The sequence below is a fragment of the Rhipicephalus microplus genome, chromosome 2 (genome assembly GCF_043290135.1).
Source record: "Rhipicephalus microplus isolate Deutch F79 chromosome 2, USDA_Rmic, whole genome shotgun sequence".
Classification (NCBI taxonomy): Eukaryota; Metazoa; Arthropoda; class Arachnida; order Ixodida; family Ixodidae; genus Rhipicephalus; species Rhipicephalus microplus.
In genome coordinates this window covers 213,355,281-213,374,179 of record NC_134701.1, presented here as the reverse complement: position 1 = coordinate 213,374,179, position 18,899 = coordinate 213,355,281, and the positions used below count along the sequence as shown (strand labels likewise).

The 18,899-nt window shown below is 45.4% G+C and overlaps 1 protein-coding gene across 8 annotated transcripts in view; it reads right to left on the bottom strand.

Moving 5' to 3' along the window:
* LOC119170408 (E3 ubiquitin-protein ligase TRIM33) overlaps window positions 1–18,899 on the bottom strand; it is a 143,721-nt gene that overhangs the window by 41,319 nt on the left and 83,503 nt on the right. For 3 of the 8 annotated variants that reach the window (XM_075875818.1, XM_075875827.1, XM_075875831.1), the window contains exons 2-8: window positions 16,110–16,432; window positions 10,407–10,666; window positions 8,698–8,908; window positions 7,359–7,652; window positions 4,578–4,649; window positions 4,098–4,136; window positions 1,035–1,340 (exon numbers count right to left, since the gene is read on the bottom strand). In XM_075875818.1, the coding sequence (XP_075731933.1) occupies window positions 1,035–1,340; window positions 4,098–4,136; window positions 4,578–4,649; window positions 7,359–7,652; window positions 8,698–8,908; window positions 10,407–10,666; window positions 16,110–16,432 (1,505 nt within the window). The remainder of the gene's footprint in view (window positions 1–1,034; window positions 1,341–4,097; window positions 4,137–4,577; window positions 4,650–7,358; window positions 7,653–8,697; window positions 8,909–10,406; window positions 10,667–16,109; window positions 16,433–18,899) is intronic. The other 5 variants (XM_075875819.1, XM_075875837.1, XM_075875826.1 and 2 more) reach the window with 4 other exon arrangements.

The following is an 18,899-nucleotide window of genomic DNA, read 5'->3' as shown; positions in this document are numbered from 1 at the left end:
ACGACGTGCAATGCTTACTAGTGTTCAACCAGGTGCCTATTCGTAAGATACAAGCCGCTACAATGGCTTCGAGGAGTACGACACCAATGTGCTTTACGTGCCTGCGGGGTGCACAAGCATCCTGCAGCCTGCTGACATGTATTAGAATAAGCCATTCAAGTCCACCTTACGGCCGTTTGTGAGAGCAGTATGTGTGAGAGGAAGCACGAACATCAAAAGGAAATTTGAAGAAGCTGCCTTGGCAACATGTGCTTGATTTTGTGGCCGAGGCAAGGGCCGCTGTATCTGAGGAGACAGTGGCATGGTCCTTCAAGGAATATGGTCTTAGTAACACGCTCAATGGCTCGGAAGATGGCGACATGCACAGCATACCGGCCGATCTTAGAGCTGTAGTGCCAAAAAAACCATGGCGGACTTCAAGCGGAATGCTGCAATGCAACCCATTTTTTTGCAACGGACTCGGAGAAGTCTCAAGTTTTTCAATGGTCTTCAAAGCAATTAAAAGCTACAAATTTTGAGCCTAAATAAAGTTCACTGTAATAAAATTTCAATCTACGCACACTGCATTTTCTTTTTCTGGAGTGAAGATTTTACCACCACGTTGAATTTTGGTGTCCTTCCAAGATAGGCATCCCCCCCCCCCCCCCCCCTTGCCAGCACTTTCAACTTTGTTGAGGCGGGGCACTTGCTCGGAGTTTGATAGTAGAAGTACAGCTGTTAAGGTCATGGTGCTGTAACTCTTTTTAAATTCTTGCAAAGCCACTGGCTAAGAAAATTTAAAAAAAAACACAAGAAGTGGCCTCTCGAGCTCACCACATCCATCTAGTACTCTGCTTCGCCTACAGTTAGCATGAGAAATGCATACTGACTGAATGGAAAGACAAAATGCACGCTAGAGAATGTTTGCAATTATGTCTACTACGAGTTCGGCAGCAACCATAACTAAGAGATGACCGGGTACTCTATGTTCAATGATTTCCTGCATTGTATTTAGATGCTCGAGAGTACCGACTCCTTAAAAGGATGCGACTTACATGCTGCTGCCGCACGCCAGGCTGCGGGCGCATCGCCTGACTGGGATGTTGAGGTGCTGGGTGAGGGCTCTTCTGCATGGTGTACGTTCCACCTGCTGCTGAGGGCCCCATACGAGCCATGTGGCTGAGGGCAGCCATGCTGGCACCTCCCTTCTGGTTCATGGGGCCCTGGTTCAGCAGGTGACGCAGCTGCGGAGGAGGAGCCCCAGGGTAGCCCCCGCCTGGCACCACGTACGGGCCAGGGTAGGGAGGCGGGCGGACGTTGGGAGGCATCCCATGTGCCGTGCCCATGGCACCCTGTCGCTGCTGCGGAGAGAACTGTGTTGACGAGGGTGGACACACGGGGCGCTGCGGCTAGCCCAACCCTGTACAGCCCCCCTTGACAAGCTAAGAACAACAATACGTGTTGCACCAACTTGATACATCACAATACAGACCACAATTTGTATCTTTCTAATAATAGCATCTAAAACAAACTTGCACTACAAGGAGTAAACAGGCAAATACACCAGTGAGTGTGTAATGTTTTGGAGGCACTAAATTGTTCATGCTCTACCATGCACACTGCCATCCCTACATACAGGTAGCTCCGCACACCACGCCTCCACGACATTGTGGTCATATAAGCGCACTGTAGTGCCTCATAAAAGCTACTCCTCTCCTTTTCTGCTACGCAGGAACACTACAGTGCTTTGTGCCCAATCACATGTGGGTTTTTGGAACCAAGTATTGCAGTTCAAAAGGCAGCTTGCAAGATGTGCAATGAAAACAGTGTCTTGCATTCCTAGTTAGCATGTCACCTAACTTGCTTTACACATTAAACAAAATGGAATGGCATGGCAATAGGAAAGCAGATATCATGAAACTGTCATGTTGGCGATTGTTCAGTCATCTGGAAGCCAGTCAAAGTGTCCAGTGGCAGAAAAGAAAGAGCATTACGCAAGACTATGCACACGTATCAATTTAGCCAAGCTTCGCAGCTGTTGAATGCACTGTTTAATTACTTGTTCCTTCCTTGAATTGGCCATAAGTGTAACTGAAAACATAAAACTGTAACTGCCAGGAAAGTGGGTGACTTCCCAGACCTGGACGTTCACATTAAGGGGTTATTCACAGACCATGCCAGGGCATTCTTCATTACTGCAGCTTCTGAACAAAAATAGAACAATTTTAAATAAACCGTTAAACAGTTTTGGCTATTGTATATAAAGAAGCATGCCGCTGCCTTTTTTTCTCTTAGAGATGCTCTTTGTGGCCAATAATTAAAGCAAACAATATGCTTAATAGCTCTTGATATGAAACTCCGCTAGCTGACTATGCAGTTATGATAAAGCACTAAAACATAATTTACAACAATGCAATCAGACAAGATAGATAACTCTGTTATTATCAACTGCTTTCCGAGGATCTGAGATGTGTTTCAAGAAATAAAAAGTTCTAGCTATAGTCCCCAGAATAATTGATGCAGTTAAATGAGCACTAATTTCCTTGCCTGTGTAGCTTTGTCCTCAATCCCACAAAAAATAAATGCAGTAAAAGCTCATTTATTCAGATTTCACAAGACCTGTGAAATCTATATGTGTGAAATAATCAAATGACTAATTATCAAAAGCATCAAGAAAACCATAAACCAGTGTACAAGTAACACCCATACATTTTCATTTTCTCAGTGAATATGCAAATTTCTGCTTATTTTGCACAAAAACAGTGTAAAAGCAGCAATTTGTCATTTGTCAGTTCGTTCACAATGCGATTGCGAATCGAGATCTCCACGTCTTAAGCCAAAATAAAACATGCTCTGAATAATCTCCCCTAAAGTACCGTCGCCACCAAACCTACCACGAACATGCGAGAATTTTTTCACCAGAAAATATGGCTGCCAACTGATCGTTCCTTGATTGCAATATAGCAAGAGAGTTTTACGTCAGCATGCAGACCAGGGCTGAAGCTTTTCATCTTCAGCTTCGAACACATGTGCATTTTGTAACATTGCAAGCGTATTGCCCAAAGTCAAAATGAGGGCACTAGCCTGCGGCCGCTTCGGTCGTTCACAAACTCCATTCCCGTACCTTTGCGTCGCACATATTCGGCACATCATGCACGCCGAGTTCCGAGGATCATCCAAATATTAACCGGGTTGAAGCCAAATATCAGAGAGTTAACGAGTTTAATGCCTTTAACCAATGCATATACTTACTGGGACTGGAAAACAGGCCCACACTATACAACTTCAAAAAATTAAATATTAAGTTAATGAGCTTTTACTGCAATATTCCTGGTACAACAACTCCAGTTTATAACTTCCATTAGAAGTGGTCATAACAGCAGTGCAATGGGTCATGAATTAAAACAAAAAACCCTTGGCAGGACAACCAGCTTCCTAATGGCCCAATACCCACAGCTCGTATCAATGCCTTGGTGGATAAGCCTAACGTTGATTTGCTCAACAAGTCTTACACTTTTGCTTCAATAAAAAAGCAGTAGTAGTAAGCTGAAAAAAAATCAAGAAAAATAAAAATACTAAGACAAGCAAAATACTACGCCATTTCAATCACATGCAGCCCAGCCATGTTGTCACATTAGACACTACGTCTTGCTTCATTATAAAAAGACAGGCAGGTGTTCAACAGGCAGACCACTATGAACAAAAGCAGCACAACAGTGGTCCAATAATAGTTCATGCGTTTTTCCCAGGACAGCCAACACATTCCAGAGCCCATGAAGTAGGTTACAGGACTCAAAGGATGCACATACACCAAGTTGGCAAACATAAGCAGGGGCGTAGCAAGCGTTTGACAGCAAGCTGGCACAACTGCTAGGGACCAAGATGAGGCAGCTGCCGGTGAAGCAGCTGAACACTAAATGGCTCGCAGCAAGCTGCACAAAGGATGCAAGAAACACGGCATGGACAAGGGCTGACTGACACCTGCTTGCCGACGATCACGAAGCAGGCAAAGTGCGCACATCAAACTCATGCACACACACACGGCTCACTACCGACGGGGACAAAACGACGGCGTTTCACATGCGACAAGACTGAGGACATAACGTAGCCCACAGTACCTGCTCGGACAAAGCCGGCCACATCTGTGAATAGGGCAACTGCAGAGAATAACAACCGGAACGTTTTTTTACAACTCTTCCCATCGTTTCTTTCCTCGCTGTTCAATCATTTTGTACGCAGTCGCTGGTCAGCACTTGTCCATTTCCCACTTAAAACTTCCAATGTTAATAATGTCACCAACTTCATGCATCAAAGCTACGATAATCCGAAGGCAACCAATAATGGCATGAGACAGACAACACAGTCCCTTTTCACCACCCTTTTCAGAGGCGTCCTGAGAATGCCTTGTGTGAGACAAGCCATGTGGGAGAGGAGAAACTAGGGGAGTCAGTGGTAATGAGAGAGACCCTTTCCCCTCTCTGCAGTCCAGTGATGATGAGTATGGCAGGAGGAGTGGGGGGTCAGGGGCAAGACTAGCAGGCTGAGGTGGGAAAGGGAGTAGCAGAAGAAAAGCCGGCCGGGCTTAAGTTTGTACCCACATGGTGATAAAGTCCAGGCCCTGGGCCAGTCGGCATTGCAGGGTGGAAACCTTCAGGGTACCGGGGAACAGACTGCAGCGGGCAGCCAGCAGCCACAGGGAACAAGAACACAGCAGGACAGTTCACATACAGCTCTTTCTCTCTTTCCCTGCCTCAATTTATAACTTTCTCTTTTCTATACAACACACCTTTGTATTCAACATGGTTCACCCTTTGTATTCAGCTTTTGTACTAAACACAATTGAGAAAATTTTATCGGCTGATTCGGCAGTCCCGTAACACACGGGGCACGAGCAAGGCGCAGCAGAACTGCGAAGTGAGGTTACTTTTGTATCCTCACTAGTGAGGTTACTTTTGTATTTTGGACGCATATGTAAGCATTAAATAAGCCAGTCCGAAAAGATTAAACGCAACATCTTTAAAAAAAACGTAGGATGCAAGCATGAGCATTTGCATCAATAACGATGACTTACAATTACTCCCTTATAAATAAACAAAAGCATAATATTGCAAGAAAGTACCACCAGTTATAAAGAGAGAAGGAAGCAAAAAAATAGCAAAATAAAATGTTAACAAAACATTGGGAAAGAAATCTTTTGTACAGAGCCACGCCAGCACTGGCTACTTCGGCTGACATCAAAATGTAAGGGTTTTTAAGCACAGCCAATGAGCAAGATAAAGATTAGCACATAAGCTCCATACTTTGACAACATCGCTACAGTTAGTTTAAGATGGGCCAGCAGTCCGTGCAGTGACAGTGAATGTGACCGCGCTTAGTAAAACTTGTTTTTGGGCTAGCTGTTACATACTAAAATACGAAAAGACGTGTACCGTTGAGTAAGGAATAAGACAGGAAAGAAAAGGACACCGCTCGCAACTAACTTCACTCTTGGGAAAGTAGTGACATTTCTTGCAATGCTCATGTTCGTTTTTTTTTTCTACCCCCCCCCCCCCCCCCCCCGCCCCGTAATGCTTGTATGGATGCAGACTAAATAAATAATAATAACAATGGATATAACCAAAGCAACCTACATACATAACGACAAATATATAGCCGCACCTATGAGCGCGCGCACGGTTGCTATGGTTATATAAGTTGCCGCTTTTGTGAGAATATAGTTAGTTGCGAGTGACGCCCTTTGCTGTTCTCTCTTATTACTTTCTTGATAGTACGAATCTATTCTGTGTTTCAGTAAGTCGCAGTACTATTCGCTAAGTTCCAAGATAGATGAGACTGCAGGATAAACAGTGTCAATGCACTGTCCAGGCACACAGTGCCACCTGGTTACCTGGTCCCTTGCAAGTCACCTCTACCACGAATTAACCTTGTGAAATACGCAACAAAAAGAAAAAAACTTGCTGCAATACGTCTTTCAGCATTCTCTCGAATCATAGGTCAAACGTGGTACATTGACAATTTTTTTAGGTAGGTTCCTCAAATCTGATGCGAAAGAGATCAATGAGCTGTCAGTCAGTTAATGAGGTAGCATTCAACTTGTGTGATGATTACCTCAGTCAAAGTGAGAGAATTCGTGTACACATAGTTGCGCTCATGTGTACGTATTTCATAAATTCATTACCAACTTCTACTATATCCAATGTTGGGCCCTTGAAAGCAGTAAGATGGTGTTTACTTAAGTGATATATATATCTATATGCTAATGTGTGTTATATATCTATACAAAGAATAGATCTGTGAGCACTTGTTCTCGATGTAGAATCAGGTTCGTTACAAAGAGTTATGCTCTAGCGCCTCCTGCAATGAAATGCAGCAGAATGTCTTGCATTTTCAGTTATGAGTGGTTAACGTCACGATGACGTAAGGCTAATCATATCCGTGAGTAGCATGCAGTGAGCATGCCACGAGTGGCCGCTAGGTGGGTGCAATCAAAATAAACTGTACATCACTCAATTTACTAAACACATGAGCACCTTTTCACAAAACCGCAGGCATGGTGCCAAGCAAAGATACTCTCTCACCGTACTACAGGTCTGGGGTATGTTTATCACACTGGAGCAATCCTGAACTCTGTTTCTTTTGATGCATACTGGCAAAATGGTTGCAGTAATTGGTGCGAATCTGACTTCGCAAGCAGGTTCATCATGACCATTACAAAACCTTTGCTTTGCATAGGCATCATTATGAAATTCTGGAGCGCAGGTGGCCCAGCACTGTGATGTTATAAATCCTAAAAAAGATTTCATGTGTTCTTAGAGACTGTAGAACTTCTGAAACAGCCTCCTGCGCAAACAGGAAGAAATAGGAACATTCACAAACTCAGAAGTTCGTGGCGATGAAAGGGCAAGTTGCAAACGGTTTATAGACACCAGTGTTAGTCACATACACACCCACACACACATAGTTGCTCAACGAAAAGTCAAAAATGCAAATAAAAACCGACACGCAAAGTAGTGCCTGAAACGGAAACATAAATAACTTTGACGTCATGCACAAATGCTTCACAAAAAACAAATACATTAAATGATTAAGGTAGTCCAGTTCCATGTACAATAATGTATCTTCATTTGGCAGGAAATCTTTTTCCCGAGGCAGTAGCACATGAATAGCTACTAATCCCTCGAAGACAAACAGGTGAAAATTTAATGTGCCTCCATATGGCATTGGCAACAATGGTTTGCCCACATAAAAGTAGCAAACACAATTTTCAGTATAGCACAAGTACAATCCACAGACAAAGACCAGCATTTACGCGTAGCACAAACGTTACAATGACACGTGCCATTTCGACAAGCTCGGCAAAAGAGCGGACATGTTCTCACCTGTTGTTGTTGCTGCTGTTGTTGCTGTTGTTGTTGTTGTTGTTGCTGCTGCTGCTGCTGTTGTTGTGCTGAAGATACTGCGTCGGGAGGCGGCCCACCTCGATGCTGGTTAAGGGCTGCTGCCTTGGCAGTGGCAGACCACGGTGGGGTGCCGACAATGGGTTGCTGGTCGACAAGGATGCAACCCAGATTTGCAATGTAGTTAGTGAGGAATTCGGCCTCATATAGGAACTTGATGTCCACCACGTGCTGTGGGTTGGGGATTTCGCAGCGAGTCTTCAGCACTGTCCGCATCTAGGCCCACAGGAAAACCCGCCACAAAGGGTATTGAAAAAAGTTTCACATTCGCAATTGTAAAGCTCACTCTCTCCAAACATGCAATAATCGCCCAGTCCCAAAATTTAACACTACTGCCACGACCAACTTTTAAACAATTGTTCCAAATATAGAAGGGTGCCGATCTTGCATACAAGGCAAAATAAGTCAAAGACATCATTGAGCATTGTTTATTTGCAGAAACTTCCTTGTGGGAGGCGAAGACTAAAGGCTAAAAAGGTATGACTGATTATTAACCCTTGACAACTCAGTCCGCATCAGTAACATGGCCTACTATACAATCAATAACGCATGAAATGTTTCCTTGCTTTTACATGCTATGATATGCACACATATCTTTTTCTGTATTTATACATTCAAAATAGGTTCCAAACACATTCTGCACTAAAGAGAAAACGAATTGCTGGGATCATATTATTCCATTTAAGAGTGAGCATCACTGCAAGAAAAAAATTTTTTTTAATCATATAAGATTTCAAGCCACCTTGAGAGCCAATGGATCTAGCATGATATTATTGAAATGAAATTACTTACGATGGAATTTAAATTGTACAGTTTTCAGTGTAAAGTCAATACATGATTCATAAAGGTTTAGAAATTGCACAATCCTGCTTGTCGGAACCTGAATACTGTAATAGTGAAGACAAACAACAAGCTATCTTAAAAATTGCAGTCTACCAAAGGACTGTCACAGTATTCACACTGGAATTTGAAAGAGCATTCCTGTCAATGAGCCCAGCCTTCTTGCTTCCTGAAACTCACATGCACCACATGTACCTGCAATTTTTTATAGGTTTCTATAGAAAAATATCTACACACAAGTTTAGTATTGTTGTCTAAAAGTAAACACAAATTTGGCAAAAAAAATTTATTTCACAATAATCTACACAAATTCCACAAGCATTTCTTTAATAGAAAACAAAACGTCACAAGTTAGGGCCATCGGTTATCCCCCGAAAATTTGCTAGTCGTACAGAGTATGCAAGGCAACCTGGATGCCTACCTGACTGCAGATGGCTTTCTTGCTAAAAACGAGTGCCACGTCGCTTCCACGGTTAATCGCGGCCTCGGCAAACTTTTGGCACTGTGCAAGTTTCAGCGAGAGAGCCATCAGCTCCTCGTTCTTCGATGATAGCTGCAACTTCTTCTTGTTGCAGATGTCATTCAGCTCCTGCAGCAGCAACTTGCCTCTCTTGTTGATTTCGGTGATGAATCTGAAACACGTCGCTGCATTATGCATCAGAGCACAAACACCCATTTAAAGGGGCACTTAAGGCAAATGCCAAAATTAAAGCTCAATGAACGACAATGCCTAAAATGACAACATAATCAATAGCAGTGCCCTACTTATGGAGAAATTAAGCTAAATGTACCACATACGTGCACCACAAGTGGGACATTAGTAGCGAAATGATCCCGATGACGTGAGAGAGTTCGACTACAATAACCCATAGTAACCAAACTAGCTGCAATAAAAAAGAAAGCCTTCCAGGCATCAAGAAGCATTATAAAATGCTACTAGTCCATTTCTGTTTGCTTTATGTAAAAAAGAACCGCCTAGCATTACTACGAAGAATGGCACGAGTGGGAACTAAGCCGAGCCAAACAAGCAGAAAATTGTTCAAAGGCTGTTGTGCCTTGTGTGGATCTCACTACTTTCTCTCTGCTGTTACTAGTGTCGGCAGCCGCGCAGTAAAGGCGGGCAATGTTGGGCACGGACAGTGACTCGAGACGGACCGCCTTCAGGCGGAGGACTTCAAGTGTGCCAATGCTATGTGGATTACTGAAACGTCATCTTATTTCAAAATAAGCACTTCCTTGGCACAAAAGTAGCACAACGACGTTTCTGGACCGCTATTTCAGCATTCAACATTGACCTAATACTTGCCCTTAGTGTCCCTTTAAGGTAAAAAAAAAACATGATGACTGGATCGACATTTAACGAAGACGACAATAACATGACAACATCAGACGTCCAATATTACCAATCATTTAGTCGAATTTAGCCAATCGTATCCAGTCGTCACCCAGAACAATGCAAGTCACTGCTGAGTAAAGATAGTCTGCGAGTAAAATATGCTAGTTGAAGTCGCACTTCAACGACGATGAACCAAGAAATGCAATGGACCTCTTCGGTTGCCTTGTTGACAACTCTGTACTTATAGGACACCTTCGTAATAAGTAAACTTGAAGACAATCTCGTGTTTGCAGGAATTAATTTGACACTAAAACTGTTTTATTTTTCATGTCGTATGCATGAAAAAAACTCAGTTTTGCAGTTTTTAGTGATAAAACGTCCAAGGCGCACAATAGTGAGAAACTTCAGATTAATTTGGTCATGCGGGGTTCTTTTATGCCCACTTGAACCTAAGCACACCCTCGTTTCTTGCATTTCAACTTCATCAGAATGCAGCAGCCATTGCGGGGAACCAAACCTGCACCCTCATGTTTAACAGCAACGCATTAGTCACGAGTCTACCACTGCAATGAGGTACGTTCCTTGATGACTGACAAGCTTATATTTTCCAACAATCCACTACAATATCAGCAACTTTTTTTTTTCTGTCTCCTCTTATGCAACATAGCGAATCTTGGAGGTGATGGTGCCAACTGGCAACTAATCAATGACATGAGGCCTTATGAAAAGAAAGGGGTTCTTACAAAATGCAGGTCCCAATTCTCAAATAGGTTCAAGAAAGGACAATGGCTCACCTGACTGCAAACATTTTGATGTCGCTGGTGACTTTTTGCTCCTGCTGGGTGATCTCGTGGTGCCGTTTGCTCACCAGGTTGCGGGCACCCTCGATGTAAGACTGTTTTTCACGAATCTTGGCCAGCAAGCCGTTAAGGTTGCTCTTTTGTTGCTCACACGCTGATGAAATGAACTGATACTTGTGATCTTTGTGCTCCTGCAGCTGGCAGTCACGGCATGTCAGCTTGTCACATGTCTCGCAGTACAGTTTTAGTTGTTCCTGCACAAAAACAGGCAGCAAGGTATTAGAAAAAATATGAAAGATGTATTTCTTTGGTTGACTGATTGATTGATTGGTATAGCTAGTTGAGGGGAACTTGAAGGCTCTTTTGATTGGGACACCATAATATGCACATAAGTTACAATCTTCTATTATGATGTGCTGTGCCTTTGATAATTACATTGATTAGATACTTACATTAATGTAACAAACAAAAGCAAGGTGCCTGGTCTCTCAAGAGAGCCATATAGATAACAAGGAGCACACACACTTGGATTCCGGCTGCACGCTAGTCAAGTGGACACAAGGCGTCGGCTGAAACCAGGGTTTCTAACGCAAATGATCTTGTTTTCGTCTTAGTTTTGTTCCAACGCAAAAATATGTGCTTTGTTCCTGTTCCAGAACAAGAAAAAAAAAGCATACGATTTGTGGCAGTTATTTGTGCTAAAAACGTGGCACAGGGATAAAACAGGTTTGCCCCAGATGCTTAAGCGCAAGTAACTGCACCCTGAATACCTACCTACCAACCAGTGGAAACAAGTACTCTCCTAAACTACACTATACAAGTTTCTCAAAACTGGATGATATTTTTTTTTTAAAGCAGACTCAGGAGCATAATCTTAGAAGCAGCCCATCATAGAGAGTACTCTCCCATATGAGAGACCTGTTCTGATAAAACAAATATCAGCACCTGGATGCCTTCACCATGATGACCTGTGTGAAAGGCTCACGAAAGTGTGCTTGCGTTATTTTAAGCAGCTCTGGTTGCTACTTTTCGTTCTTTCAGAATTTTTGACAGATCTGCACTTAAAAATTCCCGCCCAAGTTACATGCTAATGCTGCGCCCTATGTTAGTTATATATATTACTGCTCCCATTGCATGACCTCAGTTGTTCCGGATCAACAAGTTCTTCCCACATACCGTAAAAGGTGAAAAAAAAAAAAAAAAAACAGTCTAAACAAAGATAAAAACAAAAACAGTCTGGAATAAAATAACAAACATTTTTGTTACATTTTCATTTCAATCTAAAATGGAGGGGTTTGTTACGTTTGGGCACCCTGGCTGGACACCACTATCCAAGCTGGAAGCTCACGTGATCTTGCTAGAAATCGTGTGACACAAGGCGTTCACTGAAATCGTATCACCTAATCCCATAAGTCACATGATCTCACTCTGCCTGATCAAGCGTTAGCACATACTTCAAATCTAGTGCCACCAAAACCAGTGATCTCACTATCCAATGATCACATACACTCATGTGCTTACACATACCTGCCAAGTTAAAGGAATCTGAATACGGGAGATTTTCTAGCCTGAAGGTGAGGGAGGGGAAGAGGTGGTGGTAGTGGTAGTACTGAAAGCTGTGTAAGCGTAAATATCAGCGTAGCAGTTTTAAAATGACTAAAAGTGGTCATAAAAACAACAAAGGTAGGTTTTCCCAACTACCTCAGTAGAATGTCGGCGAAATGAATCTCAAGATATGGGGTGAGGAGGAATTCGCATCGCCTGGAATTTCGCAGTTTTACTGCAAGGGTGAAGCCACGAATGTGATAGCAACGAATTGTAATGTTATAAGACGTGAGGCTAGCCCTCTTGAATACGATCTCAAGCATCTCACAAAACAAAAACGTCGGTGTAAAAGAACACGGCCACGCCAGGTAAACTTTTCATACAGTCTCTTTGCGCTCAGATCGCCGCACGTTGAAGGGGGTATACCAGCCGCCCGCTGACGGGTGCCGAGATAGCGCGCGCGCCAGCAATGAGGACCGCACCAAAAGATCGCAGTTGCCGCTCCAGGAATCCCTATTATCTCGGGCGGGGCGTTTCCTGTCTACTCGAGCATTCTACAGCCGGTCTAAAACATCTCATCGCAAGCCCCCTCCTAACGACGGAGATGAGCCGGCTCACTTGATCTCTGCTTCGGCCGCTTTTTTCACCCCCACTCGCGCGATATTACCCGTGTGTAGAAGGTAAGGTGCACTAGGAGATCGTATCAATGCGGACTGTATACGGAGCATGACGGCGACAGCAGAACCCGTCGAGACTGTCCTTATTATTGCTATCGCAAGAAAAACTAACAAAATCCTTTTTTTTTTCGAACCACGATATACGAACAAAACGTCAATTTCCGTCAAAATAGCTCACCTATGTCTTTCTCCCACACGCGAACGGACCAAATGGCTGCCACGAAAGCGCGCGCCAAAGCTTCGCCGGAGTCGCACTGAAAACTAAGTACCAATGTCCACATCACCATTAGATGCGAAAATCGGCAGGAACGTCAAATAATTTGTGCTTTTTATACGACTTTATTGTTTTTTTCTTTTCATCTACCACTGCGTTATCCGCGTACCTGCGGAGCTCGTAGTCGCCGTTAATGATCGCGTTGATGGCAACCGCGGTTCCGCCCGCAAGGGTCGCGGCAAACGGCAGTGCCGTTTTCAATCCGCGAGCGCTGTCCGCCCGCGTGCCTTCAACACCATACGTCGTTAGTTGCTATCCGTGTAAAGTAGTGTCGCTTTGCCTGGCTAAGCGCTGGGCTCGAGTGCACTTTCGGAATTCCGTCAGTTTCTTCGTCGCCATATATGATCGTGTCAAGAGTGACCGCCATTTCGTCTTCAGCGGTTGTTGCAGGCGATAGCCACAGTTCCGACAGTGCGAACGCTGGCCGCGCCCGTACTTGCGAAGCTTCCAAAACGCTGCGGTTTCGGTACTTAAAATTCGTATCACCCGCCACGACGAGGAAAATTGCTCAGAACGTCCGAATTTCGGCCCATTAGAGATGAGCGTAATTTGGCAGGGGAATTTCACGAACTCGTATCAGCCGGTATCGATTTGGTAAGCATAATGCTATGCGCGATGGGTTCGCAAAAAGCCTGGGTCGTATTGGGTTGGATTTTTATCAATATGGTCAAATGTGGGCGCAAGCTTGCGTGCATATGCCCTTGAACATTACATGACGCCGAATTCCAAAGTTGTATCCGAGTGTAGGTATTTTGCATTGACGTCACCATAGCCGTCATCTCAAGGCACCCAGCTGGTTGAGACGCCACGTGAGCTCTTACTCGAACGCACGGTGCAAGAAGCAGTGACGCCAGATAGCGCCGGTGCCCCTCGCATTTCTTTATGTTCCCCCTAGGCGCAGCTCGCGAACAGAAGTGGGGAGAGCGCCAAGGAACGCGGGGACCGAACGAGTCAGTCCTCCTCTGCACTACCACTCTAATATGAGAAAACATCCCGGCAGGGCCCCCAGGGCTAATTCACTATAGGCACCCGGCAATGCAATTTACGAGATCTGATGGTAGCGCCAGAACACACAGCCTAGTGAGTATACGCGCAGCAAAACCGAGTCTTCCAAAACGTAGCCTAGCGAGTAGAGGCAGCAAAACCAGACTTGCTCGCGCGTATTATTTTCTTTTTTAGTTGTGAACCGGGGGTCACGGCTGATTATGTAAGCGTCCAGGAAGCGTTCTTCGAAAACGCGCCAAAAAGGGCATTGACACTTCAGCGTCTCCATGTGTTGAGCGAACGTTTCATTTTCTCGGTATCCCTGGCGGCCGGTAGCAACAATGCCGAGGCGGTCCAATAAGCTTCGTCACGCCCTCTGGTCTACTGTCGGGTGCCTATACCAGGGCGGAGAGCTTGTTTGTGACGTCACGAGAAAGCTATGGACACATAGTGTGCATTGATGTCATTGTAGCCGGCAACTTGGGGTACCATCAGGTTTAGATGCCTCGTGAACTCTTCTCGACCGCGCGGAGCCAAAAACTGTGACATCAGATGTACCGATGTACCGCCGCGTTCTTTTGTGTTCACCATTGGTGCAGCTGCCTAACAAAAGAAAGCGGGGGAGCACAAAAGAACGCGAGCAGTACACAGCTAAGAGTTTTCTCCTGCACTGACACGCTTCTAACGAGATAAAATTTCACGGTGGCCGCCATGTTTGGGTATACCCAGTGCAGAGAACATGCTTTGGACGTCAAGTGAAAACTATGCATTGTGACCGGTAATTGTGACCGGCAACTTGAAGAATCTAGCGCAGCGCCTCAGTAAGTGTCTCGATTGCGAGCTGGAATAATTAACGTTACTCACCTAATTCCAGTCCTCTAATTTGGCATGTTAAACATGCTCAAGTTTTGTCCTCAGTGCCTGTGCTGCGGCTCACGAATTTACTTTTTCTTGTGGACGAGTGTATAGACCAAACGGATAGGTGTGTAAATATCAAGCTTAAGCAGCATAAGAATTGCTCTACAGATAGCTATTCGCATGTGCAAAGCAATGTAGGACGTGTAACGAAGGTAGCAAAACGTGTCGGCCACTTCTAGACAGACCCAAGATTGTGTATCGTCCCAGGGATCGGCACAACAGCGATCTGTACGGCGCATTCAAGATTAATACTACAGACAGACAGACAGACAAAGAACTTTATTCAGGTCCTGAGGAACTGCGTTGTAACGGCCCCGTTTAGGGGGAGTCCGTAGCAGTCGCGGGCCGCTCCCACGTAGGGACCGGAAGACCGTGGCCCTCCGCCCTCTCGCAGGCCCTCTGGACAGCCCGAAGTTGAACCAAGAGGTCGCCGCTGTTAAGGGCTTCCTCCCAGTCCTCTTCTTTGTTGAACTCTGCGTCACGTAACGCAGGACATTGCCAGAGCATATGAGGTAATGAGCAATACGCCTCTCCGCAGTCCGGACAATGCGGCTCGATGTTGGGCGAAAAATGACTGAACCTGCCTCGCGAAGGGAAAGACCCCGTTTGGAGCATCCTGTAGGCCGATGATTGCGGTCGCGTAAGTTTAGGGTGAGGAAGTGGAAAAGCCCTCCGAGATAGATGATAATGAGTCATGATCTCGTGGAAAGTGAGTAGCGAGTCCCTGTATCTTCCGGCGTCTCCGCCTGCGAATCCGCCGGGACCGCCGCGGTGAGCGATACTTCGCGCACGGTCATGCGCAAACTCATTGGCGTTGGGGATATCAGGATGTACGTTGGCCCCCATGTGGGCCGGGAACCATGTTATGGTGTGAAACCCGGCAGCCCCCTCACAGCCGAGGATGGCCGCTGCCTCACGCGAGATCGAGCCCGAGGCGAAAGCCCTAGCTGCGGAACGCGAATCTGTAAAGATTCGCGTTCGTGATGTAAAGATAAAGTGGGTGCATAGGCGAAGCTTCAGTATATGTTGCGGAATCCGAGCAGGAATATTTAGATGCTACTTTCTAACGTCGGCGTATGACTGTACAATGAGCTTGATTCATCACATGTTCACTGGATATATATCATCTTTCACTTATTAAACGCTCAGTTGTGACTGCGCGCGTCCTGTTCTTCACTTGTATTCAATAGCACAGTTAGGAAGCCTGTAACATGAATGAAGTCTACTCTACCCGGCGCAACGAAAAACTGGTACAATAAACTGTAAATACGTTCGAAAAACGTGCAGTGGATCACAAACCTGCTTGTGATTCTCGCAGAACATGTACTTCTGACCGAGGGCCGCTGGCTTGTCTCCCTCGAGCTCATCCTTGGCACGGATCGTGTGGTCCTTGGTGACGCGGACGCGCTGGTGGGCATCTATGCAAGCCTGGCACAGCCAGTCTTGGCAGTCCACGCAGAAGCCCGCGGCCGTGGAAGAACTGTCGTCGCAGTTGGTGCACGTGTGCGTCCCGGCAGTCTCGCCCGCCTTCGCTTCGCTGTTGCTAGCCAGGTGCTCCATCAGGAACAAGTGATTGATCACATCCGAACTGGAGATCTCCTGCTGGCACTCGGCGCACCGGACTGCACACAAGACACGAAAGGGTACATGCGCGTGAGAATATGTTTTTTAGTGGAACCTATTTACCATTAACATGAATGTGGCACATTGTGGCAACAGTAACGCTATCACAATGGAGATCTGTCCACATTGGTGACAGAGAAGGTGCGCAGCTTTGTTTCCATGTGAATTCACTCCGTCCCTCTCGCACACACTATCACAGTGGTTACTGAGGGATATATGTCTTATTCCACTGAAGAAACCATGTTTTGGTAATATGGAGTTCTTGTTCCAGGCGAGCGATGACCCTGGGCATCCCGACCTCCCAAGACAATATAAAGAAAGCAACCATTGACAGCATTTGTGCTAGCTTGCCGAGTGTTGTCCTCTTCTGCGGGAAAAAAAATATTAACACTGCATGGCGATTTGAGCCAATAAAGCCAAACGGAACTTTGTAAGCAAGGCCACAAGCCCAAACACGAGATTAATTCACTACTACCCAGCAGTCTAAAAACCTTTCCAGATGAGAGCAAGAACGCCATGCAGGGCTGCGCGCGGACGTCTAAAAAAAAATGACACCGCAGCGTTACCTCTTCCCTATACTCTAATACATCTTTAGCGGCATTTTCTCCTCAAAGGCAGATGTATTCACACTGTCCGCGGTCTATAGGTGGCGCGCCAAATAAACCAACATTAGAGATGTGTTCCAATTCTTAGACAGCACGTCGACAGTCTACGCAGACTTCTTAAAAAACAGCACCAAACCCATGCTGTTCGAAAGCTGGAACAAGTCTGGACGGCTTTTACGCGACGAGGCACCACCTCGCATCGAGAAGAGAAAGCCAAAATGAACAAACATAACAGTTGTATTTTCTGGCTTATTTTGTGTTGAAATCTAAAAAAATTAAACGCTACTCACATTGGGCGTCTGCTTGTGTGCAGACGACCATTCTAACGAGATCCGATCTATATCTGAGCGATTCGCTGAGCCGCCATCTTGTTTAGACAGCAAAGTAGCCTGCATCGTATTTGTCTACGATGCGGTCTTCTTGGAGCTGTCATGGAGTTTCTCAAAATTAACTAGAGGGCACTCTGGCGCTGCGATCGTTCAGCGACCATGGGAATGATGGGTAGTACACACATTTGCCTAGTCTTCGTACTTGCGGGCGGCGAATCGTACTTGCGGCTTCGTTTATTGCTGTGTTTCTATTTTGTTTTGAAAAAAAATTCAACCCTTTTGAACTACGTGACCCAATTTGGAAAGGTAATTCGAAAAAAATGGGGTGGTGCAGCGCAATTGCTGAACATTTCCTGATTTTTGTTTCGTGAGAAAACAGCTTCAAGCCACACGAAGACACACGGAGCCAAAAGCAGGCCAGAAGTACGAAGTTTAGACAAATGTGTGTACTACCCATCATTCCCATGCTCGCTGAAGCGCCGTGCATTGCAGCTCCCATAAACACTAGCGCGAGGGTTCCCTCTAGTGTATATTGGGAAACCCTATGGCAGCTGTTTGCTGGTATACGTGAGAATTAGAATGGGACTTAGGATGGCGCCGCCTATTTAGCTGTCTGTTTAGCCGCCTACGATGAGTATTCGAACACACGCAGAGTTACTCTATATGCTACCTTTAGGTAGCAGAGTTGCGCCACTGATAGGACTCGCCGCTCGCGCCCCCAATCGCCCAGCGCGTTCACGTGCGCTAAAAGCGTCCACTAGCGCCACCACTAACGCCGCCCGAGCGGTCCGGCGAGGAAATGCAGCTGAATACTACTTCGATGGACAACTACGTATAGATATGTTCAAAATTCTCGTTTGCTTGTGCTATTTGTAAAACACGGAAGGACAGCTATAGCAACTGTTTTATTGAGCCACTTGCTTAATCATTTAAAGCGGCGAAAAACAACGTGAAACGAGCCATTTGCGGAACATAAGTTGTCGCAAATCATGTACACGATTCAAGGGACGAAGCTCCTTATAGCGGCACTCGTTCGTCCCTCGTAGCCGTTGTAGTGTGTAACAAGTATAACATTTTCACCTCCAAGGTGGTGCCGGTGAGAGATATCTTCTCTGCGTTGATGAACAATAAAAGATAGTGCTCAATGTACATGCCAATGGCTGCTAAGGGGGGAAGAGAGACAGGAGAAGTCGGCTTTCAGTTAACACCCACGCTGCGATTTTTTTTAATTGTTCAACAACGCAGAGAAGACAAGAAAGGGTTGCTACGTTATACTCGCTGGGCATAACCTCCTAGGTTTTAGAAAGGTTTAGCGAGCGTTGAGCCGCGGTGCCATGAATACCGTAAACTAGTATATACCATGAACTCGAGGTGGTTAAAGGTGGGAAGTGGACACGAAGCGCAAGCCGTAAGAAAATGTGCGTGTGTCACCTCTCGTTAAGTCCTTGGAATGTCCGCTGGATGGAGGTGCTTCTATATGAGAAATATATGATGAAAAGATGCGAGATGGTGGCACTTGGAGTGTTGAATAG